Consider the following 27,217-nt stretch of genomic DNA (forward strand, 5'->3'; position numbering starts at 1 on the left):
GTTTTCAAAATAAAAGTTCGTGAACGCATGTTTTGTATTTATTCTCTCTTTAAATAAATACAAAAAACATTTAAAAGAGTTCTTCCCAAATAAAATAAAATTGTACCTTTTAAAATATAATAAAAAAATGATTTGAGGTCAATTTTCACACCGTTTTCTATTCATCTAGGCTAATCATAATAGAACCTAAGAAAGATCACTGTGTAAGAGACCCACCCAATTTTAATCATACCTAAAATTTTATCAAAGTGGAGTTACTGTTTTTTCTTCCACACAGCAGTGTCATTTTTTTATAGCACATCTCATTTTTATAAGTCAGGAACAAAACCAACACAACAAACCGTTAACCATTAATGGATGATATTTTATTATGGACAAACTGCTGTTAAGCATCAAAGGCATGTGCATCAACCACAGTAAAAACTGTAAAAGCATTTGGAAATGACTGAACAGAACACAAAACTTTCTTTACCATATTCAAACCTGGTTTAATAACCAAATGTCAGCTGAAAATTGCTTTATCCCTTGTGCTGCAGCATCTGAGATACACATATGGCTTCTCCTGTTATGTTTATATTATTTACATTAAATAACCATTAAGTCAAATTAACACTTTTCATAGTATCTTATAATTCACCAGGACCCCCCCCCCCCCCCCAAAAAAAAAAGACATTGGGGAAAAAAAGGAGAAAAGAGAGAAAATTTAACTTTCTTCATCAACATAAATACCAGTCAGAACACAGTGGAAAATAACAGTCCATCCTCAAAAAAAAACAACAACAAATAAGCAAAACCATGGTGACTCCATATAAATGGCAATACAAACACCAAGAACCATCATACATGTAAAGCGCTAACTGTAGTGTTTTCTTCTCTTTATTTTATTACCTTGTATTGATTCTCACCAGGAGCATACTATATTTTAGGTTTAAAATTTCCATTGCACTTTTTGTTCAACAGATCTCATACATCGGTCTAAACATGACCCATCAGAATGCTGCAGCAATACATTTAATTGATCATCCCATTGTCCTACAAAGATTAAAGTAATATGAAATATTCAACAGTTGTTGAAACTGAAGTAGTGTAAGGAGGGAATAGAAAAAAAATAGAAAATAGTATCCTTCATTTCTTACACAATGTGTTTTTTTTTTTTTTTACTTTTCTGCATGGGCCCTTGGTTAATCAGCTTATTCCACATATATATATGTATATATATATATATATATATATATATATATATATATATATATATATATATATATATATCCCACAATTGCAGCACTAAAGATTAATGGCCTAAACTCAAATAGAAATTCATTCAGTCCTAAATTTAATACAAAACGTCTTGTCAAGGCAAAGTGAGTAAAGGCATTTCATCAATGCAAACAAAAAGGACATGTAAGCTGTTGATTGACAGTCTGAAATGCATCTTCAGTCTGAATGAATACGTATATAAAAAAGCCAATGGCTCACCATGAAACTATTGACCTATTGACTAGATTCAAATCTGCTATATTACAGGAAGCATCAATCAATCACAGCCATGACAAAATACCAGTAACAAAAGCATTACAACTAAATTTTTTACAACATCTGTCCACGTTTTTTTGCAGACAATCAAAGTTTTGCACATTCAAGCGGACATGGTGCGCCGTCTCTTGGTTTGGATGGCAGTTCAGATTGTCACATGAAAATATAAAGCACATTGGTTCAGCTGCAAAGACAACTTTTTCACCGGTTGATATGTCATGCCGTTGTCATCGTCTTGTAGAGCTAATTTCAGTAGTGTATATATAGGACGCAGTAAAGCAAGGAGATAAAAGTAGGGCATTGCATAAAGGTTGCTGCCTTAAGTCAATATAGGAGTTTGTTAGGAGTGATAAACAAGTAAACAACACTTAATTAATTACAGTATATGTACAAATCACATTTCCTATGATTTACCGTTTTTCTCTCCTGTAATAAATACATCCCTTTTGTAGCCCCAACAAAGCAAACCAAAACGAAAGGGATAGTTTACCTTGAAAATAAAAATGGTAATTTACTCACCTTCATGTCATTCAAAACTTGTATGTTTTCTCCAGTGGAACACAACAGAAGATATTTTGGAATGTCTTAGCGTTTTTTGTCCATACAATGAAAGTCAATTGGGTCCAATTTCATTTTCTTTTGCTGTCTTTCTGTTTTTGACTTTCATTGCATGGACCAAAAAAAGTCATTCCTGTAACAACATAAGGGTGAGCAAATGCTGACAGAATTTTCATTTTTGGGGTGAACTGTCCCTTTGAAACTTCCTTTGTCCTTCCTTTTCTTGCTCAAGAAAACTCCCTCGATTGTTTTTTTTTTCCTTTTCAAAATCTTTCTCCCACTCATTTCCCATCTCATTCCGTTCTCCTCACATGGCCATGGTGGTTAGATGCTGGTGGCCCAGCAAGCCTTTTCGGCCGCCCCCAGCACCAGGGTGCGTTCCTGCTCCACCATGTCCACAGTACTCCTGCAAATTCTGTCGCAAAGTGACGAGCGCCGAACCCAAGCAGGCCCGGTTGGGTGCAAGGATGCCTCCTGGCAGCTGTATGAGCACAGTGGCCACCCCTGCCATCCCGTCGTCTGTGGGCTCCAGAGTTATTGGTCCGACTTTGAAGGACGAGTACGAAAAACCCATGAGTTGAGAAAGGAAGGGGTCGGAGCGGCAGAAATGCTGATAGCTGCCATGCGAGGACGGATGATGGTGATGGTGATGCGAGGTCGAGTTAGCCGTAGAGCTTGGCGCATAGTGGTGAGTGTTCAGGTAGTGCAGGGGAAGGTGCTGTCCGTTGGTGCCTCCACTCAAAGCGAGATGGTGGTGGTGGTGTAGGTGAATGGTAGTGCCTGTGCTGGGGTCATGTTTGTAGGACAAAGCCCCAGGTCGTCCCCTCTGGCCCATCACCATGCCACCAAGCTTGCCTGTCCGGACCTGGGCCAGGGATACGGCGCTGCCCCCTCCGGCAGAGGGCAAGTAAACCAGCTGCGGCTCCTCTGGCTCCAGAAAGACTGTAAGTTTGGCGAACGGGCGAGAGGCCATCTTGGTCATCTCTTGAATGTGGCGCCGCTGCTCTCGGCGGAAGTCTAAGAACTGCTTGACTTTCCAGAGCAGCACGCAGACAGACAGGAAGAGGAAGAAGCAGGAGAAGAAGACAGAGAAAAAGACGAAGAGGTCAATGTGGGCCTGGTCCTGTCGTAGAAAGAGGAGGCCTTGAGACTCTCCGTTATGGGTATCCGTGCCCACGCCGCGTAGGGCGATATAGAAACGGCTGGACTTGAGCGAGTGCAATTCGTGCGGGAAGGTGATGACCACGCGGTCCCGTACACTGCGTACGATTAGTACCGTCTGTGGCTTCCACACGGTGATGTAGGTTATGAGACCTTCAGTTAGTTCTTCCCGCACCTCACGATCTGTACCTTGCGACTTTGTAGACTGCAGAGTGCCGAGCAATGCCGACGAGGTGTTCGCAAACACCTTCATGGGCGACGGTGGGGCGAGAGGAACTTCCTTTTCTCCCCGTGAAACGGTCGCAGAGGTGGCCTCGTCCTCAATCTTGATGGTATGCACGCCGGTCTGGCGGTCTACCTCCACAATAAAGGTGTCATGCGAGTTGGATACGTAGACCTCGACCTCTCCAAATGTAACGTCAATGGTGACACGGATATCCACGTTAGTGAACTTGGGCTGGGCAGAAAAGAACACTGTGCGGCCCATGAGCAAATTGCGGATGTTGGGCTCATGGAAGCAATTGACCTGTGACGTGGGATCGAAGCAGCACTCACTGTCCACGTTGAACTGCCGGTAGCACTGCCGCCCATTTACTGGATTGCCATTGAATGAATCTTTGCACTTGGCGCACTAGAAGCACAAATAGGATTAGGGCATGCATGGTCTTATTTGTAAAATACAGAATAAAATGTCATTGGTTGTAAGGAATTGGCCATTACCTGTTGTCTGTAACACTCTTTGCGGTCATTCTGTGGGCTGCTCAGACAGGATGAAGTTTCTGTGTTGTTCTGGCAAGGACAGCCAGTTCCATCATGTTCATTACAGGTGTCTGCATGGGCGTTACACTGACATCTACAAGCAAGCAATAGAAAACAATAGAAGTCTAACTGGATCAGAAACTTTGTATTTTTTACAAATTACTTAAAAACCTTAAGATTGAGCCATTCTCTTATCTCTTACATTGGTAGACAACTGCCAACTTTTTTTTTTTTATTCTCTGTAAACATGCGCTAACTTTTGGCAGTCAAATTAAATAATAGCACCTTTCACACCGTTTTTAGTGGTAAATTACCATTAAGAGATTGTGTGAACAAGACCTTTTCAAAAATACCAGTAAATCAGTTCTGGCAATTTCCCGGTTTGAGAAGTTGTAATATTACCAGTAAATTACTGGTATGATGCTGTGTGTGAACAAAGAAGGAAGATTACCACTATGAGCACATGAGGTCAGAATGCGCTGACGTAAAAACGGTTGCTTTGGGCCAATCATAAAGCTCTGGTGGATGAAGAAAACGCCTCATCACAGAGTGTACCGGTATTTTGGTACTGATGTGTGAATGGTATCTTACCAGTAAAAATACCGAATGCCATTGCTTGTGTTAACAGCACATTTGTGTATTTAATGGAGAAATTGTTCTGGTAATTTACTGGGATTGCTGTGTGAAAGGGGCTAATGAGTCAAGGGATATGCTTAAAAAATCATAAAGGACAATGCTTCCAAGTCGAGAGCATTGCAGCACAGTTTACTGTAGTTTTACTGCAAATTTAAAGTCTAAACATCCTTTCAGGAAAAAATCTGCAAACATTGCACATTATATATAGTGCATTCTACTTTCTCACAAGAATACAAGCATGACAAATATCTAATGAAATATAAGAGAACAATAACAAACAATGCTAATTTTCTGATCCACTCACTTCTCACACTTCCCTTGCAGCAGGAAGTAGCCACTGAGACAGCTCTCACACTTATCCCCGACACTGTTGTTCTGACAGCTCACACACACAGCATTGTCCTCAGTAGGGCCCTCTGTTGCCCATTGTTCAATCTAAGAAGCAAAAGTATACAAAGAAGGACTCAGGCCCTGCAACAAAACTTCATCAACTGAATACAGAGAGAACAGATCTCCCAAACACTGCTTACACTGTCACGGTCCAGTGGATAGTCTTTGGGATTTTCCACTGCCCTCCGATGCTCGTCTTTGGACAGACATACATTACTATTTCCTCTGCAGAACTCGCGACAGGGGCGACACATCCCACCTCCCACTGCTGAGCCCACAAACAAGGGCTTACACTTTTCACAGTGCTGACCCTAATAAGAAAAAAAAGACTTATTCAGCAATGGCAAATTATATTGATAAAAAGTAACAGTAAAGACATTTAAGTTGTTACAAATTATTTCTATTAATCAAAGGACCCTTAAAAAATTATTTTACGGTTTGCGCAAAAATATTAAGCAGCACAATTATTTTTTACTGTAAATCAGCGTATTAGAATGATTTCTGAAGGATCATGTGACACTGGAGAAATGACTGCTAAAAACTTAGTTTTGCCATCACAGGAAAACATTTTAAAATATATTCAATTAAAAAATTTTTTTAATTATAATATTATTTCAGAATATTACTGCTTTACTGTATTTTTGATCAAATAAATGCAACATTGATGACTATAAGCATTCTTTCAACATGAAAACTTACCAACCCCAAACTTTTGTATGATTATGTAAAACGAAAGGCAATAATTCTTATAAGGATCTATTCATGGCACAAAAACAACCCCACTAACAACAAAAACCCACTTGAACCTTCTTATTACCTTTGTGTTATTCTTGCACTCTAGACAGTTGTCCAGCTGAGAGATGCTTTTACAGTTACTGTGTTTGTTACAGCGGCACTGAGAGGAGCAGTTTTCCCCGACAAACCCAAAGTGACACTGACAGACTCCTGGAGACACACAGGTCCCATTAACACAGCCTTGAGCGCACACTGGCTCACACTGACCCGACACACTGAGAAGAAGAGAGAGAGGAAAACATACATTAACTACTCAACCGCTGAAAGGTCAATGATACGGTTTGAGAATGAAAGCTGTTAAATATACCTGCTTAGTACGTAGCCCTGTCTGCATGTGCAGTGGTAGCCTTCAGGCTGATCATGGCAGTCTTGAGTGATATTACAGTGGTGATGTCCATTGGCACACTCGTCCTCCTCTGGGCAGTGTAGGAAGGACCAGCTACTGTTCCACTGTGGGCACAGAGGCTCACTCACGCCTGGAGAGTAGGAAGACAATTAAGTTTTAAGAAAAATAGATAAATGAGTGAAATAGGTGGGGTGTAACAGTTCAGAAGTTGTCTAGAGAGGTGTGTTGAGTCTAAATATAGTGCAAAAGTCAGTTTCTGGAAGTAAAAGTCACAGTCACACTTAGCTGGTTGGTTTGGTTTGTAGCTTCTAACTCTTAAAAAAAAAAAAAACTTTGTTAAAAATCCTAATGGGGAAAATACCAAGGCTGCTGAAAAAAAAGTGGGCAACTATTGAACTAAGAAATTTCTCTGGAATACTTGAGTCTTACAGGTCAATCACGACAATGAGTGCTCTAATACATTTGTACAATGACAGCAAAACCAGCTCTCTCCCATTCCATACCCCGGCAAGGATATTTTGATCAACTGAATACAGCAGGCCTCTAAAAGGTTTATAACTTATGAATAAATTCAGTGTCATCCATTTTTACATGATTCACAAGCTGAATCTGCAGAAAGACAAAGACATGTACCATTCAGCCCTCCCTGAAGACAGCGTCCTGCACCGTTACCACCACGGGCAGCGCACCAGCCACACTGTGGCCTGGAAATGCATTGGGAGCACTGAGTAAGCTGGAAGCACGGCGGAGAGCAGGAATCTTCATCCATTAGCAAACGGCCGCACTGACCCGCCTCACAGCGCAACGGAACAAAGGAGGGACTCATGCACTGGAGAAAAAAAGATGACAGGTGACAAGGTTACAGGTCGAATTCCTTGTAGAAAATCATCAAGTTAGAAATAACTTCATGAAAACATTACCTGTTGCAGTGCCATGCTCCATACACAGCGCTGCCAGCCTCCATCAGAGCCACGGGAGCTTAAACAATGGTTGCAGGTTTTGATTTCATGGCAGGGTTCAGGACAAGGCAATGGTGGAGAGGACTCCACTTGCATGGGAGACACGTTTAGCAAGGCGTAGCTGAAACACGTCCAGTCGTACGTTGGATTTACGCTCAGGATACGTCTGGTCTCACCTGGACGTTTAAACCAAAAGTAAAAAATATTAAAGGGTTAGTTCACCCAAAAATTGTAATTAAAACCAAGCAGCTTATGAAGGAGTGAGCCAGCTCTCAGATTTCATAAAAAATATCGTAATTTGTGTTCCGAAGATGAACGAAAGTCTTACCGGTTTGGAACAACATGAGGATGAGTAATTAATGGGTGAACTAATTCTTTAACTACAAGCGGTTTTGCTGATATTTGTATAAAGAGACGTTTAAATCTTAAAAGTTGCCAAGAGAAACTTGGCATTGGCTCGTTTGTTGGGGGAATGCAACACTTTTATTTTAGTAATATATATTGGGTTATATAACATAATAATATAGTTATATAATAATTGTTCCTCCCATCTCATATTTTTTCCACCGGCATGTCCCCTTAGGGGCTCCGTAGAATCACTGTTGCTCATTGTGTGGTCACTCTCACCTGTGCGTTTGAACTGGCGTGTCCACATGCATTTCCCAGAAGCTGTGCATTTGGGGCAGTCAGACGCCTCACAGCTGGTCTCAGTGCAGTTACTGGACAGGAAGATCTCTCTCTGGTTTATCCTGCAGTCGTGCTCTGATGTGCAACTTACTAAGCTGCTGATACATGCTCCCTCGGGACAGTTTGAGCACCACTTACACTGCAGAGCAAGCTAAAAGATGGAGAGAAGTTCATGCCATTTTTCCAATTCTAAGATTGGCTTTAACTCTAAATGTTTTAAACTTTTCTTCTTGATCTTTGAAATTGTGACCATATGGACACAATTCAAAAGTGTTAGGTCAGTAAGTAATATGTTTCCTTTAGGCTTTATAAACAAACATTCTATTATGCACAAATACAGTGCCTTGCAAAAGACAGGAATAAATGTGAGGCGAGCATTAAAGACAAAAACCCACCCCAATGGCAATGGCAGTGTACACTATATGATTTGTTTTTACTGAAATTAAAAGGCCTTGCCAAACCTGTTAATTAGGTACTATTTGGCTTTGTAGTGCATTTACTAAATAGCTCAGTCTTGAAATACTTTGGCTTGTGATGTGATGATCTTACCTGCATCGGGCTGGAAAATGTTTTAGGGTGGCGGGCCAGACACTCACTGCAAGTCTTAAGTCTGCGACACTGATCAGGAGAACGAGGAGTAGGAAAACAGGTAGACTGACCAATGGTACAACCCAATCTGTTAAAAAGAGAAACATCGTCATTTAGAAAAAAAGTTGCCTACTGTAAATTAAGATTCTGTAAATTAGTTCCTATAATACCTTTCTGCAGTGTCCAATGAAGCACAGGTGCCTCGGCACCACACACAGCTGCCAGTACTGCTGTTACAGGCCTCAGGAGTAGGCAAAAGGATGCAAGGGTCAGTGGGCAGGGAAAGAGTCAAAAGCCGACCCAGAGTCACTCCGTTAAAACCTCCAGACAGGAACAGGCGACCACCCCACCCCGTCATCGCTAAGGATACTGAACGGTTTACAGGTTCTCCCACCGAGGACACTAGAGGAATGGGACAAGAAAAGGCCTTAAAAAAACGAAGTGAAACCTTCCCACACCATTTGAACTAGTGCTAACGAGTGTAGAATTAATATAATGGATCCAGATACTTGTAACTGTTACCTGGCTGTATCCACGTGTTACAGTTGATCTGATAGAGAGAAACTGTGTTACTGTAATCCTCTTCCCCTGTCCTGCCTCCTACAATTACCATGGTGTCCTTCATTAAGGCCGCAGCATGGAAGAAACGAGAGAGAGGCTGGAGAAAAAACAAAAAAAGATTAGTGTCATCTACCATTTCTAATTGTAATCTACCAACTGCTAATCTAAGTGTAATCTACCAACTGCTTTTACATACATCATTCTGACCTCAATTTGGCTTTATTTCACAGTTACCTTGTTTCCCTGAGAGGGGACCAGTAAGGACCAAGTAAGATTGGGGTAATAAAGACTGTAGAGTTCTCCAGAAGGTTCTACAGCTTCAACGTGAAAACGGTAACCACCAAACACGTACACAGCATCAGTCTGTTCATGATACACAGCTGAGTGGCCATAAAGACCTGAAAAGGAAAAAATTATTGAATCAGGAGTATAAAGCGGTTTCACGTCATTTTAATATTGGTGTAATAATGACAAATACTTTTTGCCCGCTATGGGTGAATAAACTGAAGATTTTAGGATATAAATGATACAATTTAATAGTATTCTAATATTCATAACAACAATTATTAATATTACTATTATTATTATTATATTCAGGTGAAAGGAAATCTCTTAAGTGGACCCATTAGAGATATTTGTAAAGATTTAAAAATATTAATAGTTACGCCAACATTCAACAGTTTGCGGTCGGTAAGATTTTTTTAATGCGTCTTACAAAAGGCTGCATTTATTTAATAAAAAATACAGCAAAAACAATAATACAGTGAAAAATTACTACAATTCAAAAGAACTGTTTTTTATTTTAATATATTTTAAATTTGTATTTATTCCTGTGATGGCAAAGCTGAATTTTCAGCATCATTACTCAATACAGTTTTCAGTGTTACATGATCCTTCAGAAATCAGTCTAATATGCTGATCTGGTGCTTAAAAAAACATTTCTCATTATTATTAATGTTGAAAACAGTCATGCTGCTTAATATTTTGTAGACATCGTGATACACATTTTTTCAGGATTATTTGATGAATAGAAAGCTGGAAAAAAGCCCTTATTTAAGATGACACATAAAAGTCTTTACTGTCACTTTTGATCAATTTAATGTGTCCTTGCTGAATAGAATTAATATCTTTCAAATAAAATCTCACTGACCCCAAATTGTTAAATATAGTTGTTTATAAAACCTAAATTAAACGTTTTATTTTAAATGATGTAAATAAATGTTTTCCTCTTTGTGTATGGGTATTACGCTTACACTCTCAGTGACCTAAACAGGCAAATAAATTGTTAAATGTAAATGACAAACAGTCAAAATTTCTAGGGATGGCCCGATACCACTTTTTCCAGGCCGAGTCCGATACCGATACTTCCATTTTTGGTACTCGCCGATACCGATACCGTAACCGATACCTGTATTTTTATTTTCAATTAATTTAATTCATGCATTTGTCATTTTTAAATGTATTGGTAGAGAAACCAAAAGAATGTCAAATCATATTTGTTTATTAAATGTAAACTTAATTTGTTCATCAAATATATTTAATGCACTGCATATTCATTACTGTATAAATTAAATATAGATGGATCTTTTTGTGAAGTTACAAAAAAAGGTAGCCTATTTAGTCAAGAGATAATCCTTTGTCTGGTTAACATTAAAACACAGCAGCAGATTAATTCAACTGCTGCCCCTTTAAGACCGAACGCACGGACCCCATTTGAATTATACTGTCTACATTCACTTGACATATAATATACTTTGTTTACTAGGATACTCGCCAAGACGGGCGTTTTTACATAGTTTTGTGTGAATTCATCCGTTCAAGCGCAATAGTGAAAGACTTCCACTCAGTGTTCGCGCGCTGTCTGAGGCGATGGTTTTCGGGGCGCGCGCTTTGGATGTTTGAAGTTCATGTAACTTCTTGACCTGCAAATGTCCTGTAATAATGTCGTTAAACATAAATAAGGTAACAGTTCATGTTTTACTTACATATACGATTTAGTTTTAATCCAAATATACGTGCCGAGTGAACGATCAGCAATCCAGAGCATTCAACAGAAGTGCGCTCTCTCTCTCTCTCTCTCTCTCTCTCTCTCTCTCTGGTCAGTTAATGTTAATAATAAGCTACATGCCTCGTTTTACTTTCTTTGCCATTGATATCCGACTGAACTACAAACTTTCCACTGACGTCTGATGCGCTCGACCAGCTCGCGCTTCGGTGCCGCGGCGCGCTCAGTCCACTGCGCGTTTTTCTCTTATCAGCTCGCGCACCACATCTATATAGGCGTTACTATATTTTGTTTAATATTTCACTAATATGATACATTTACTTCATAGACAGCCTTCTTTTTTATCCCCATTATACTTTCTGTTGTCAGTGCTTCTTTGTCTGGACACAAACACTGTACACACGCTGGTATCGGTTGTTGGTATTGGGGCGCTTTTACGAGTACGAGTACGAGTACATGAGCTCAGTATCGGGCCGATACCCGATACTGGTATCGGTATCGGGCCATCCCTAAAAATTTCTCAATTATGGCAGTCCTAGGTACAGAAAAAGTATAGTGCTCTATCTCTACCTGTAGGGGGTGTGCCAGTGTGTGGAGCTATAGTCCAGTTCCCAGACTGAGGGCCGAACTCCAGCAAATGATGGTTAAAGCCATTCTCTGGCGAGTAACCACCAATCAGCAGCACAGATGAGCCTCTTCGCACAGTTAGAGTGTGTCCAGCCAAAGGGGGCAGCATTGAGCTCTAAACACATAAGTCAGAGTCAGTTTGCACTTTTAACACAACTGAAGAGATGCCTAGGAGCACTGTACGCATATTCAAAATGCAATACCTTATACTGCTTCCACACCAAACTGCTGAGGTTCAGACACCATGTGTCATTGGCAACACCCTTCTTTGTGACCCCACCAACCACCAACATCAAACTGTGAGTGGCTGTCTGGGAGCCAGAAAATGGGTCATGATTATACACCAGAGCAGAGGCGTGATGGTAGCGGGGCAGGGGCTCTGAACTTTCCTCCACTGAACTGGTCAACATCTGAGTCCAGCGACGATCAGCCACAGAATACCTGGACCAATATATATATATAATATATTATCAACTTTTTTATATAAATTATCATCAGTTATCAAGTAAAATGCACAAGATTATACCTGTAAACATTTCCTAGAACACCCTCGGAGAGTGAGAGGCCTCCATACATCCAAAGAGTGCCCTGTGACCCGGACACCAAGGAGTGGCCCATCCTCTGGAGGAACCTGTGTGCCTTATTCTGTGGGAGGAAAACAAACCGACCAAAATCTTTTTTTCAGAACAGAATCTTTTTTTTTTTTTTATAGTCTTAAAGGAAAGAGTTAATCTAACCGCAGAGAGCTGAGTATCGAGCAACGTTTCCCAAACCAGACTGTCTGGGTCTGAGATAGAAGAACAGTCTGATCCGGTCCAGCCTTCTGTACACACACACAGGCCAAGGGTCTGTAAAAGTATATGCAAACATGTAAGTTGAGAACTGTGGGACATGTCTTAAATGCACTTTAGTACACATCTTATGTTCTTGAGCATCACAATTGGCCACAGTAGGAGTGTTACACACCATGTTGCAGGTGCCTCGGCTTTCCTCTGACCCACAATTCCCTGGGCAGACAGGACGGTCACATTGTGGACCTCCAAAACCATGGGGACACACACAGAGGCCGTTTACGCACTGAGCTCCTGCCTGGCACTCAGGCGAGACAGCTGTACCCTCTCCAGAACTTCCATTTCCACATCGCTTCACCCAGAATGAGGCATTAAAACCCTGAGCACGTCCTGAGGTAACATTTGCCTCAAAATACACAGATACCACCCCTAGAGGAGAAAAAAATAAGTTATCATGACAATATATAAAACTACATGACTGTTAAAAAGTTTGGGGTCAGTAAGATTTTTTTTTTTTTTTTTTTTTTTAAGAAATTGATCATTTTGTTCAGCAAGTACGCAACCGTTAAAAACATTTATAATGTTACAAAAATGTTGGCTTAAAATAAAACCTGTTCTTTTCAACTTTCTATCCATTAAAGAATCCTAGAAATAATGCATCACAAAATGTACACAAAAATAAAAAGCACAACCGTTTTCAACTTTGATAATAATAAGAAATGTTTCTTGAGCACCAAACCAGCTTTAGAATGATTTCTGAAGCATAATGTGACACTGAACACTTGAGTAATGGCTGCTAAAAAAAATCAGCTTTGCAATCACAGGGGAAAAAAAATAACACCCCCAAACTTTCATTAGTGTAATTCACTATGACGTAATTATTCTGTCCTTATTTTTGTCATTCACCTGATGTAGCCTCAACAGTAATTGGCTCCATTCTTGTTGTGCCGCAGAATGCACCAATGAGGTTGCGGTCGGAGTGCACAACACCGTTGCTGAGGAATCGTGGCAACCCATCAAATACATAAACATAGGAGTTCTGTCGGATAAATAAATGCAAACATTTACGGCCACAATATTTGCTGGTAACTATATTTTACATGCCACAAATGCTGTTTTGACAGTAATGAATGAAGACTATTGATGTGGCATAATCTACTCACTGTGCACTGGGTGTGTGAATCTGGGTGCCAGGTCAGGGCCACAGGTGGGCATGATTGCCCAGGCATGCATGGAGCCAAATCCTGGGACACAGAGAGGACCCACAGGCAATGAGAGAGCCCGCCATGGCCACCGACTGCTCCATGCCACCCCAGAGAGGAGGAGAGGGACAGGGGTACAGAAGAAGAGGAGGAAAGCAGAACAGAGCGACCCTGACACTGCCTGAAACAGGTACCGTTGTTCCTGTGTGGAAAATGTGAATTTCAATGTTATTGTGAATAAATACCCTCACTTTTGAAGACACCTTTCTCACCTAATAAGAGCTAGTCTTAAGTGTGAAACTCACCTGGGGTCTCCATAATATCCAGGCAGGCAGGACTCACAGTGTAGGCCTTGGGTGTGGTGGGTACAATAGCACTGGCCGGTCTGGTTATGGCAGAACCCTTGTAGAGCGTCACCGTGGCCATTACACTGACAGGCAATGCAGCCTTCACCCCCTGCCAAAGCAGAACCAAAACTACCAGGCTTGCAGTGCTCGCAGTGTGGCCCTGTTGTCCAATCTGAGGAGGAAAATAAAAATAAAGTAGGTAAGGGTTTAGAACTAGCTAAAAGATGGAGAAATGGATGTTTTAAACTCAGAAGGGTTCTTTACCTTGGCATTGGTCACAGATCCCTGGAGCCGTAATACACGTGCTGTGGAAGTTACATCCACAATCCACATCACACTCCACTCCACTCAGCACCAGAGTGGCCGGGTCCGAGGTCCAACCCAAAGAGCACTCGCACTCAAACCGTGGACTCCCACTGCACCGGCCCTGACGGCACTCATTATAACATCTGAGAGAGAGCATGAACATTATTACAAATTACAAGCCAGAACTATGAGCTGTAATAACTAATGGCTCAACAACAACAAAAAACACATCCACCCCTGCAAACAGTGTAACAGAAAGTCTCACGTCTGGTTGCAGTGGTGAACTCCATCTCCTGTGAAGCCCCTCTCACAGTGACACTCATAAGAGGTTGGGGTGTTGACGCAGGTAGCGGAGGGATGGCAGGTATGCAAGCCCAAGCGACACTCCTCCACATCTGGACAGGATGGATAGGACCAAACAGCATCTCCATCTCCTTCCATACCTTCTAGCAGCTCTAGCTCCAATTCCATCTCCATCTCAAGCTCCATTAGCCGAGGGGGCGATAAAGTTTGAGGCTCAGGGCTGATGGAAGAGGGAAGGGGGGGGAAATCAAATAATTATCATAAGACATTTGCTCATCCACTAAGGTAAAGTGTTTTAATCTCACCTGCTGGCTTTCACCTCAGCTACAGCCATACTGCAGTTAACAGCAGAGGGATCATCCATCCCACCCCAGTCACCTCTCAAACACCTGAGGAAAAAACAGAAGGGCAGGAAGTAATGTAAAGAGGATAACAGAGAGATGAAAAGAAGTTTTCTATGAAGTTAATTCACTGATATATGCTTCTATCCTACCTGCCGATGGTGGGGTTGTTGTAGTCTCCACACCAGCCGCACTGAAAGGTCTGCAGACACTCTGAACAGGTGGCGAGAGCAGAGCACTGCTTACACTGAGGGACAGAGTGAACACTGGAGAGAGAAGATCAGAGGAAGATTTTCAGCAAAAGCAACGACAACCTGTGTAGTTCAGTACAGAAAGCACAAGTGAAGAGGGAAATTATGAGAGAACTATTACTACTACTACTGTACTTTATATTATTTTTCTCATCGTTATTATTATTATCATTAATATTAACAACAAAAAATATATTTATTATTGAATATATTTTATTTTACAGTATAATGATAATAAATCATATTCAATCATAATTCAAATTAATTAATTTTATTTTCAGAGATTTTTACATTTCTAAATTTTAAGAGTAATAATATTAAATATTATTACATTAATAGTTATAAATCATATTGTTTATATTTATTGATTTGTATTATTATTATTATTATAATTATATTCACATTACTGGGTTCCATAAAAACAACATTGTGAATATAATACATTGACACTATCAGTTCATATTAATTTAGTAGAAGTCCGACTTTATTGTGATTGATGATTTAAAGTCGCAGCAGAAGCTGCAAAATCCTACCTGTCATACCAGTCCCTGCACTCTCCATAGGGGAACTTTGTGAGGTACGCAGCAAAGTAGAAACAGGTCTGAGCAGATTCACACCATGCACACTGACTGGAGTTAGACAAACATTCTCCACACGTCAACCTCCTGTAAGAGAGAGAGAGGGGATGGCATATTAAAAGAGAACCTAGGTCGATATCTTTTTCAGGTCCTTCAGTCTCATCAGATATTAAATACACCAAACAAATAATTCATAGACAAGTTTATCACTTCAAACTCACTGGTTGCAAACTTTAGGACACCCTCCTGGTTCCCGGATAGACCCCTCTAATCTCCCACGGCGACTGCACAGATAATCTCCCTTCTTGCTGGAGTTGATCTGCCACTCACAGTAGGGGTCCTACAAACATTCAAACATGAGAGAAACTCCGCTGCAGTCTTACAGAAAACTAAAGTTGGTAAACAGACTGCATGCTGCTCTGGATCAAAACACTCGTGGCAGTCTCTCAGACACGTTGACGTAGATGCAGTACCTGAGTGCAGGAGGCACAGTCTCTATACTCCTCACACAGTGTGCAATGCTGAGGGTTGAGCAGTAGGTGGCGCTCCTCTCCCTGAGGGTCAATGCAAGGCTGCTGATTGATGTCAGAGCGCAGAAAACACAGGTTCATGGTGGGACACCAGCCACAAGACTGATCAGACAGGCAGGCCGAGCATGAGCGGTACTCTGAACACGAATTGGAACGGAAGGGTTCGAGAAACAGGAAAGAGATCTCCTGGGGAATGTTGGAAATTAAGGAAAGGATGTAAAAGAGCAATGAACCACATTATATGATAATTCTTATATATATATATATATATATATATATATATATATATATATATATATATGTATGTATATATATATATATATATATATATATATATATATATATATATATATATATATAATACAAATAATTAAGACAGGTCATAATAATTTTGATCAAAAACAACATTCATTATATAATTTTCAATAATATTTATCAAATCAAAGGGTTATAAAATTGTTGGGATTGAAATCTGAAATCCTATATGCAACATGTTTAAGAAACAATATTTTTATATAAACAATTATATATAAATATAACATTTTTGAATAAACATGAATAAAACATTAAATGGGATTGAATAAAAGATTACTAGTTCTGCATTTTTCAAACTGAGAACTGTTTCTGAAAACACTTCATTTATCAAGAATAATGAAATGTAACTGGTATTGCAATAGTTGCAGTGCTAAAAATTTAAATGTTAACAAGATATATCTAGCATATTTTGTAAGTCTGATATAATATGAGACTTATTTGAAGCTGCTCTGTTAGTTAATATACACTTACACTGCCTCCAGGTAAAGCTGTGCGGTTCCAGGTAAGAGCCATCTCACTAGTCTGTCCCGATGCCGAGTTATTTAGGTAGCCCTCCGCCTGGATCAAGTACCAGTTTCCTCGTGTAAGATTCTGGAACAGACGGGAACCATCCGGCCGGGATAGCATACGGATCTCCTTCTCCTCCTGAGCGGACCACCGTCCCAGCACATCCGTCTGCACGAAAGTGAGGTTTAAAAAGCCTCAAGAGACTGTAACCCATGACAAGACTATCTTGTCTAAAAGAGGAAACCTGATTTTGTGATATTCCATACCAGTTGAAGAGAGTTGGGTCCGGCAGCCATTTGAGCAGTGAAGTGGAGCTTCTGAATTCGAGCCCACATGGCAACAGTTTCCTGAGGTGGTGCTGCAGGAGGAGGGGCGCCCCATAAGGGATGAATAAATCCCCGAAACTGCAGAGTTACATCCATCTCTGTAGAGGGATTGAGGATGATGGAGGTACTGCGCAAGATAGATACCTACAAAGAAGCACACGAGTGTGAGAGAGAAGAGCAGAGGTGAACGGTGCTCAGAGGAAGAGTAACATCGATTAAAGAAAAAACTTGGAAGTAGAAAATATAGAGATTAAATAATAAAAGTCATAGCACAAGAATAGTGCATAAACAGAAAAAACAGAGGTGAGAACCATATATGGGTGCATAGAAAAGAGAAAGTGTCTAGCGCTAGGGTCATGAGAGCTCAGGATTGAACCTGTCATACCTTGTCAGGCTGTGATTGATTGCGTGGATGCTGGAAGGTGAGCAGGTGCAGTCCCGGGACATAGTTCTCGGTGCGACAGAAGGGGAGGGAGGTGAGGAAACGCGTGCGCTCCCCCCACCAGCCGTACGCCCCAGAGATCTGGTCCACGCGGCATGCACTGCGCTCTGCCAGGGGTCAAAGTGTACAAAATATACACATGATATGCCAAAGGATTACATATACACACACAGGTCACTTGACATTAACGTATATTGTGTAAATGAGCTTAAAAACCAGTGAAAAGACAGTTTGTTCACACAGCACGACTAAAACTGATCTACAAACACATGGCACTCAGTAACACATTATTTCAAAGACTGTAAAAAGTGTCTAGAAATAAAGATTTACTGAGCAGTGTGTGGTCTCATATCTACAATGTTTTAAGTCATGTTACGGTCTGCTCTCTCCTCTCTCTTTACCTGAAACAGGCAAGCAGGACTCATTCTGCACACACCAGCCAAATTCCCCAGAGACTCGTGGCAGAGAGTTTGGCACCCCACTGAACACCAGACATGACTGGCAGTCCGACAAGAAACGAGCCAGGCCCAGACATCCGGTGCTGCCACACTGTGTAAAACGCACACATATATCAGATGAAGCAGTGAGACACACAAGTGAAAATTATTGTTGGCATTAGAAAGGCATGAGTGATCAAAAGCTCATGAGATGAGCTGAATGCAAATGAAAAAAACTACAGAAGTATTACCGGGTTGGTGGGCTGGTATTCCCGACAACGACCCTCACACCAACTGCACTCTGGATTTTTTAGGCACAAGCTTTCATCTGGAGCTTCGGCGCATACCGTGTCCTGTTATACATAAACACAAATGTACTCAAATTCACACATTTATCCAAAAAGGACACATTAAATTGATCAAAAGTGACAGTCAAAACATTTATAATGTTGCAAAAGATTTTAGCTACAAATAAATGTAATCCTATTCTTTTGAACTTTCTATTGATCAAAGAAAAACAGTTTCCACAAAAATATTAAGCAGCACAAATGTTTTCAACATTAAGTAATACTTGAGTACCAAATCAGCATATTAAAAAAAAATTCTGAAGGATCATGTGACACTGAAGATTGGAGTAATGGCTGCTGAAAATTCAGCTTTGCCATCGCAGGAATAAATTACATAAAAAAATAACAAGAAAACCCTTATTTTCAATTTTAATAATAGTTCAAAATATTACTGTTTTACTGTATTTTTATCAAAATAAATAAATCTAAGAGATTCTTTAAAAAAAAATACAAATCTTACCGACCTCAAACTTTTGAATGGTAATGCGTGTACACAAACACTTACAGAAAAACAAACCCCAGAAAAAGTGTAATCTAAAGTCTTTACCCTGTCTCCTGGGTCACTGCTTACAAACAGCGGTACTTTATATGCCAAGAGGTCACCACGAGCAACCCCACTGTAACCGCCAGCAACTAGCAGCACGCGTCCCTCCATGACAGCAGCAATATGGGAATATCGGCCTCTCACTGACGCACCTCCTATAGGTGCAAAGAGGAAACAATGTTAGCATGTCATAGAAAAAATAATATGTAAAAATCATTTAAAGTTCTCAAAAAAAAATTGTTGTTTTTTGTGATAATCAACTGCTAATTGAGCTTACCGGTAAATAGTTCACCCAAAAATTTAAATTCTGTTATAATTTACTCACCCTCAAGTTGTTCCAAACCTGTACAATTTTCTTTTTTTCTGCTGAACACAGAAGAAAATATTTTGAAGAATGTGGGTAACCAAACAGTTGACAGCAGCCATTTACTTCCCTAGTATACCACATTCTTAAAAATATCTTCTTTTGAGTTCAGCAGAACAAAGAAAAACAATACAACACCTTGAGGGTGAGTAAATGATCACAGAATTTTCATTTTTGGGTGAACTATCCCTTTAACTTGGAACATTCCTTTTATTAGATGCACATTCTTCTATAAATGCTTATTGAAAATAACTAAAGTAAGGAAACAATAAAATGCTGTAGTACAATTACAGAGTTACAAGAATCCCAATATCCTAGAGGGCTGCACTGAAGCATCATTATGGAATAATACCACCTTTCAGAAAAATGTCTCAGACACAAAAAAATAACAATTGCAAAAATCCTGACAGGCACTAGGGAGGGTACCAAACCTGTGAGCTTTCTCTGGTTAAGTTACAATAAAAAAAAGAAATAAACAGAAAACACTGTTTTATCTGAGGGCATTTTTATTTCTTATTTCATTCGTTTAAAAGCTGAAGGCCAGTAAATCTGCATCAGACACAAGGGCATTTACACAACAAATAACCTCTCAAGAGTAGGTCATAACAAGCCCCCAGTCAGACTGAAGCATCTCCTTACAAGCTCTTCTGTTATTTTTTGCAAAGAGTCCTCAGGGAGGCATGGATCATCAATCACATGCATCATCATACTTCATCTCCTCTCTAAACAACGTATCAAACAGACTCTCTCCCTGACCATTAAAAATACACTTACGCTGACTGAGGCTTTCGCCAACAGACACCCACTGATGGCAACCAAGATGATAAAAAAAGATCTCCTCATCGTAGCACTTCTCTTCCATGTAGTGAATATGCACATTCCCTCCTGAGATAAAAACAGAAACAGATCTCCCTTAATTAATTTGATTCCCACTCATTGTGAAAACAATAAGGAACAATAAGGCTGGGTGTAGCTCTACTTCTCATCTCTACTTACCGTACACTACCATGTAGTTTCCGATGACGGTGGCGGTGTGGAATGCTCTCTCCCTCGGGCCACTGGCAGGAAAACGTGAGCGGAAGGAAGTCCAAAATCGTTTCTCAACATGGAAAGCATCAGTTGAGTTCACACGCACACTGAACCTGGTTGAGACAGTAGAAGACTGTAACTTTAAGAACTTGTAAACAAAAACAACGAAACGATGAACATTGTCAGATTCCAAGTACTAGTTTAAAAAATGTTATGTGCTCATGCTCAAAATTGCTCATTCCCCCATTTTGTTTTCTGAATAGCGATATAAATAACATTTAATAGAGAACTCCTGTTTTTACAGACTTTTATGAACTACACATATTTTCAGCCAAACTTATGTATGCTTTAGGGCCTTTCAATGTGATTTGAACAGCATTGTCCAGCTGTCAGTCAAGTCAAATTTAAGCGCTTTTCACAATTAAATAAAATCGTGATACTAATGTTTATGATGCCTTAATATCTTCATACCTGATAGTCGTATTTAGCAGAGTTGGGAGAAAATATTTACATTTTGTGATGATACAAGCAATCGAGCAGTTGAGATTTTCTATGTAGTATATATCACCCTACGTGAACGTGAGTGTACTGTATGTGGATAAATTTGTAAATATTATATGTCCAACTTTATATATAGATTTGTGTGATAACAGCTTTCGATATAAACAATCACGCAGCCAAGATCTGATATATTTATATTTTTTTTATAAATATTATACACACACAGTAGTCAACATTTGAAGTGGATCAAAACCTTACATCAAAGTTATACATGAATTTTGAACAATACCCGTTATTGTCTTAGGACAACTTTGATTAACTTTTTTGATCCACTTCAAATGTTGACTACTGTATACTACAAACACAAAAGTGTGCGATACAGTGGTAAGCTGGTGTTGTTATACCTAGCAGTGGTAGGTCTGTGCCCCCCGTACACCAGCAGAGTTTTAGAATGGGCATGATAAACCATGCTGTGTCCTGCGGTAGCAGGTGGTTTTCCGCCCGTAGGCTGAACTGCCTCCCACACTCCATCCCATAACCGGAACCGGTACAGTGATGAGGAGAACATGTCCTCCTCTGTCCTCCCTGAAAACACAGGTCGATCAATTATTCTTAAGGATAGGTACAAAGTCCAAGTAACAAAAAAATATTAATATATATATAAAAAAGAAGAAGCGAGATAAACACAGACAGACATTTGTGGGGACAAATGGCAGGAAAGGAAAAAAGAGGTAAAGCATGTATTTTTTGCATGCGCTTTCAACTAAATCACATTAATGCTCATGTTGGTCTTTTTTAGAATACTCCATTTAAGAATAGGAATATAGTTTACTCACCCCCAAAAATATAGAGATAGTTGTCTACTATCGCTGCAGCGTGATTTGCCAGCCTGGGTGCCCCTGAAGAGTTTGATTGGCCTAGCTGCTGCCATTCATTTTGCTGTGTACGGTACACCCATACATCACTAGCCAATGAGTGGTTGGAAAGCTCACCACCATAGATGACCATGTTACCTTGCCATTCTACTGCTATGTGGGAATGTCGAGGAGCCTGATACAGAGGTAATATTATTTATGGGATCATTAAAATGAAAATTGTATTGAATTAGAAATACATAAGATAAGACATTTTTTTATTTAATAAATAATACATTTTAAAAAGTTTCTTACTGGACTATATGAATGTGACATCTGTTCCCAATTATTGGTCAAAAAGTTGTAAACAAGAAGGTCCCCCAATGCTCTATTCAGATCAAACCCTGAAATAAAGAAAGAATTGAAATAAATCACAGCTGTACTTTAAAGCAAGTTCATGTTCAAGTTAACGTCCACAAATAATTTTTTTTTTTTTTTTTTTTTCACATTCACCAAATTTTATAATATTGCTGTTCCATTTTGCTTTTCTACAATTTGTGATCAATTGATTGATTCAATCAATCAGATAGTCTGTATATAGTTTGTATATAACATTTTAATGTCTGTATTAAAAAAAATGAACAAAGTAAATATTGCTTTAGTAGACTGATAATATAAAATACAATTAAATAACAATTTAATATATCAAGCTTAAAAGACAAGTTCGGTATTTTACACTTAAAGCCCTGTTTTCAGATCGTTTCTCATGAAACAACGGTTAAGATTGAAATTTGGACACATGCTGCTGGCCCGAGAATTTTCGGTTTCTGTGATAGCACACACCCCCCCCCCCCCCCCCCCCCCCCACCTCCACAATGGCTGCATAGGTGCACTGGAAATATCCTTCCTAAAACGCATTAAACTTTTGTTTACAAAGACGTGAAACTCATCGAGTGGTCAGGGGTGTTCACTGACATGCTCACACAAAAATCGCTGCAAAAGATGCTTTCCAACAGGTTTTATCGTAGTTTTTGTAATACCGTACCTTACAGCACATCCAAAAACTACGATAAAACCTGTTGGAAAGCATCTTTTGCAGTGATTTTTGTGGGAGCATGTCAGTGAACACCCCTGACCACTCGGTGAGTTTCACGTCTTTGTAAACGAAAGTTTTAGGAAGGATATTTCCAGTGCACCTATACAGCCATTGTGGAGGTGGGGGGGTGCTACCACAGAAACCGAAAATTCTCAGGCCAGCAGCATGTGTCCAAATTTCAATCTTAACCGTTCTATTTCATCAGACACTATCTGAAAACAGGGCTTTAAGTGTAAAATAGCGAACTTGTCCTTTAATATGTATTTCTCATACGTTTACAGATATTATACTTGAAGATACATGGCTGCCTTTATTTTGTAGGAGGAGGGTCCTTTGCAAGAAACCTTGGCAAAAAGTTTGAAAAACCCCTGAACCAAATAATTAAAAAACATTTTTTAAATGTGTGAAACCCACATCCCAGATCATGAGAAGTGATTAATGAGCAGTCCGCGATGGGAAAGGCTGAATAACTTTCTCCCTCCGTCTTACCTCCGAACATGTACATGGCTCCAGCGGAAGCCAGGTAAACTCCAGCAGAGGCGGTGCGAGGGGTTGCTTGAATGTCACCTGAGCTCACCTCCCACCACTGTCCTGCCCCACTGTTGTCACGGAGACCCAGCTGACAGTTCTGTCCCACAAAGCCAGGGTTGCAGATACAATGCTCACCCGTCTGTGATCAAGAGAGGGATTCAATAACTATTTAGTCAAATAATTCAGTTGATATTTCAGTGTTTGCTGCTTTAATAACATGAGTATGATTAAGAGGTTCCCTTTTGCTTACCTTATCACAGCGACCATGGTCATGTTGTGTGCAGACCTGGGAGCAGAGAGGGGTACTGCAGTCCACTCCTCCCCACCCCTGATGGCACTGACAGCGGGCAGTAGCTACGTCACAGCGCCCATGGCCCCCGCAGTCCCCAGGGCAAACCGAAAACGTGTAGGTGGCATTGAAGCCCAGCAGGTTGTAGTTGGCATCACTGAAGAGGTGGAGCAGCATCTTGTAAAGAACATAACAAAAAGATGAACAAATTATAATGACTATGCGCAAAGAGAGGCAGAAAGTGAGAAAGAAATGGTCTTATAAAATAGACACACGCTGACATAAATGGAAATACCGAAGATGGAACTTCTCAAAGCAGAATAAAAAGTATTAAGCAAAAAAAAAAAGGGGGAGTGAATTTTGATTCGTTGAAAAGGAAAACACAGACTCAGACTAGTTGAACAGAGGATGTAAACTGATCCTTTGGGCTTACCTTACCAGACTTTGCTTCAATTGGTTGTGGTAGGGTGGTGCCACTTAAACTTGCCAGTAGGGGGCTCTGGTAGGAATCTCCATCGTAGACAAACAGATAGTCATAGGTGCACTCCGTCTCCATAAACGTGAAGTTAAGCACAATGCGATGGTTTCTGCTGGGAGCTGAAGAAGTAGTTCAGGAAGAGTTCCAATTACAAATAGAACAAACATACAACTATAAAAATTGAGAGAGTGAAGGGTCACGGTCACTTAGCTACTGATATTAGTTGTAATAATTATTAGGTAAGCCATCCTTAGTAACATGATGAGACTGCAGAAGATTTCCTTCAGCTCTCATTTGATTAAAGCAGCAAATACTGAAATACCAACTTAATCATGTGACAAAAGAATTCAAGTTGCAATAAAACATAAGTAGTGACTTTTCTTCCATATTGTGACGTACATCCAAATGAAACAGATAATCAAAATAGAAAAACAATGTATTGGTTTATCTATCGGTTGTTGATTGGACGAAGGCAGATCTGAATGCAAGCTTGCAGAAAGGGGCAGACTTTAGACTTTAGACTGACTAATTATTTGGAGAAGTATGTCATACGTCACCACAGAGAGGTCTGTAGTTTGAAGAGAACAATTTCAGGATTGACCAAATTATGAAAAATAAATAAAAATAAACAGATGCATGGACAAATCTTTCACATTAAGATGTATTTAGAAAGAAAGATTGGATGAATTCTCATTTTATTCAAGTTACAAAAAAAAAAGCTGAAAACGATCATCCCTTTCATTTCTACTATATGCTAATAAAGCTTATTTCATTCATCAGCCCTTTGTTTTTGTAGATTTTGACACCAACCCTTAATGAGCCACTCGCAGTTCCCGTTCACAGAGTAGTTTCCCGGCCCATCAGTGACATATCCTGGGACACCCCGGAGAACCTGTCGTTGGCCCTTACAGTCTCCTGCCCAGATAACAGGGATCAGAACCACCAAGACAGGCAGCAGGAGAGTCGGGGTGTGGGAAATCATCCTCTCCTCCAGCCGCAAAGGGCAAAGTGAGAAAAAGATGGAGAAACTGCTGGAGGGTGGGAAGTTGGACTTGCTCACTGTATGGAGACCTATAGAGAAAAAACATAAAATTATATGAATTATCCACAAATAATACAGCAGTCAAATTAACTCTATATGGCATCCCTAAATATCCTACTGTATTTATAGACCTCAAAATTATTAACTCAATCAACACTTTGCAGAAAAACCTCTGCTGAAAAATGTAAATCTTCTACATGCCTTCTGCTTTCTAACTGATATTTCATACTTTTTTAGCAAGTAAAAGGCCTTTTATTATAATTCTAGAAATCCACCTTTAAGTTCTAGTACGTCAATGCCAACTTTATTTATATAGCACCATTAAAAACAACAATTGTTGACCAAGGTGCTGTACACTGTCAAATACCACCATCAACATTTAACACAGAACAGATCAGACACTGCACAAATCAAATAAAACAGCTACATGTATACATATTTTTCTGTGAAATCTTTAGATTTTTTTTTCCAAGTAAACATAAGAATATGTTTGTTTATGGACATCTCTCAATCATTTTATTGCTTTGCATTAACCATGTTTTGGCCCTACAATTGATTGATTGAATGATTGATTGATTGATTTTGTAATATTCTATTGATTGATTGTAATATTCTAACAATAGCATATTAGCCAAAAAAGCCTGATGTATCAAACATGATGATACAAAACATAAAAGTAAAAAAAAAAAAAAAAGTTTCCATTTCCAAAAAGGGGTTAATCATTAAATAATAATTATTAATTATTGTTGTTTTATGTTTATGTCTTATCACTGACAGTAGAAACTGTAAATTCGTTGTCCTGGATAATCAAAGCATTCTTATTTGATCTTATCTTGTCAAAAAGACAACATCTGATGCAAAAGGGATGCTTGCAAGTTGTAACAACCCTAAGCTGTCTTTGGAAAAACTATGCAATATATCAGAATCACCCATATTTGCTGCAAAGTAGCACAAACCTTATGAGGGAAAAAAAGCACTTTCAACACGAAACTATGTGACATACACACAGATAATTACCCAACATAAAATCTAAGGAATGCATTTGGAACTAGATTAATTTTCCAATCTTTTTTTCCAATTTGTGCTTTTAAACTAGTATGTCTTGTCAAGTGGTTTAGCTGACACAGGCATCATTGTAACAGCAATGCTGAGCTAACGGTTTACTTAGGCTAGCTGTTCTGTCATCACATTTAACCGACTGCCCCCAGTGAAACAAAAATGTATATAGCAATGTACATCTGTCCATTGTCAGTTAAGCATTTACTGACTCGTATCAATCAAAGAGACTGTTAAAACCGACAATTGAGCCAGCGCTTTAGCTAAACAAGCTAACCGACTAACGTTAGCCATGTCTATCCCGCTAGCACTCGGGAAAAAGCAAATCGTCCTCCGCTCATATACTCACCAATTCCCAAGTCTTGGTCTCCATGTTTCTATAGCATTGAGGTATTCGTAACTTACATCCTGTGTCAGGTAGATAAGAAAATAGACGCGCTGAGCGACGCGACGCCGCAGCAGTATCGCTGCGGCTATTGTAGTGGTGGTGTAGCAGCTGAGCCCAGCGGCGGTTTAAAGCGCGAGACCACCGCGGATCATGATGTGTGAGAGCTGCTGGAATCAAAGGCCTTGAGCTCTGCTCACAGGATGGCTTTATTTACCAAACATACCCAGATGTTATTAAGAAGAATGTGCGCTTCCTCTTTGGTTTAACTTCTGGCTAAATCCAAGAAATAACTGTTCCAACATAAACCGAGTGCCTAAGTTTTTCCTGATGTCCAGGACGCGTCTTGAATCGTGCAGCTGTGTGCAGTGTTTGTTAACTGGGGATGTGTGTGTGTGTGTGTACGCGCTTCCAGATGGT

General features: G+C 39.8%; 1 protein-coding gene across 1 annotated transcript; it reads right to left on the reverse strand.

Moving 5' to 3' along the window:
- Window positions 1-1,318: 1,318 nt before the first annotated feature.
- Window positions 1,319-26,890, reverse strand: megf8 (multiple EGF-like-domains 8). Its single transcript, XM_079627023.1, has 44 exons — window positions 26,762-26,890; window positions 25,125-25,385; window positions 24,270-24,433; window positions 23,798-24,013; window positions 23,506-23,686; window positions 22,236-22,324; window positions 21,903-22,116; window positions 21,471-21,651; window positions 20,533-20,678; window positions 20,311-20,421; window positions 19,176-19,327; window positions 18,533-18,634; window positions 18,246-18,393; window positions 17,788-17,951; window positions 17,343-17,546; window positions 17,041-17,244; window positions 16,198-16,440; window positions 15,946-16,064; window positions 15,680-15,811; window positions 15,048-15,161; window positions 14,860-14,943; window positions 14,517-14,774; window positions 14,210-14,394; window positions 13,904-14,117; window positions 13,560-13,800; window positions 13,303-13,435; window positions 12,572-12,825; window positions 12,343-12,453; window positions 12,132-12,250; window positions 11,809-12,046; window positions 11,549-11,720; window positions 9,208-9,371; window positions 8,935-9,070; window positions 8,583-8,814; window positions 8,374-8,500; window positions 7,765-7,975; window positions 7,099-7,313; window positions 6,812-7,007; window positions 6,140-6,308; window positions 5,855-6,047; window positions 5,178-5,348; window positions 4,952-5,082; window positions 3,973-4,105; window positions 1,319-3,883 (listed from the first exon to the last, which is right to left on the reverse strand). The coding sequence occupies exons 2-44, from the start codon at window positions 25,294-25,296 to the stop codon at window positions 2,399-2,401; spliced, it is 8,628 nt and encodes a 2,875-aa protein (XP_079483149.1). The 5' UTR covers window positions 25,297-25,385; window positions 26,762-26,890; the 3' UTR covers window positions 1,319-2,398.
- Window positions 26,891-27,217: the final 327 nt, after the last annotated feature.

Source organism: Phoxinus phoxinus (genome assembly GCF_949152265.1).
Source record: "Phoxinus phoxinus genome assembly, chromosome: 10".
NCBI classification, from domain to species: Eukaryota; Metazoa; Chordata; class Actinopteri; order Cypriniformes; family Leuciscidae; genus Phoxinus; species Phoxinus phoxinus.

What these genes read in the sequence shown, in the direction of transcription:
- megf8 (XM_079627023.1), bottom strand. Translation starts at nt 25,296, where the DNA reads ATGATTTCCCACACCCCGACTCTCCTGCTGCCTGTCTTGGTGGTTCTG. An exon ending in ACTGTGCCTCCTGCACTCAG is followed by an intron (nt 16,065 to 16,197) that starts GTACTGCATCTA and finishes GAATGTTTGTAG; the next exon opens with GACCCCTACTGTGAGTGGCA. An exon ending in GGATATTATGGAGACCCCAG is followed by an intron (nt 13,801 to 13,903) that starts GTGAGTTTCACA and finishes TTTTCCACACAG; the next exon opens with GAACAACGGTACCTGTTTCA.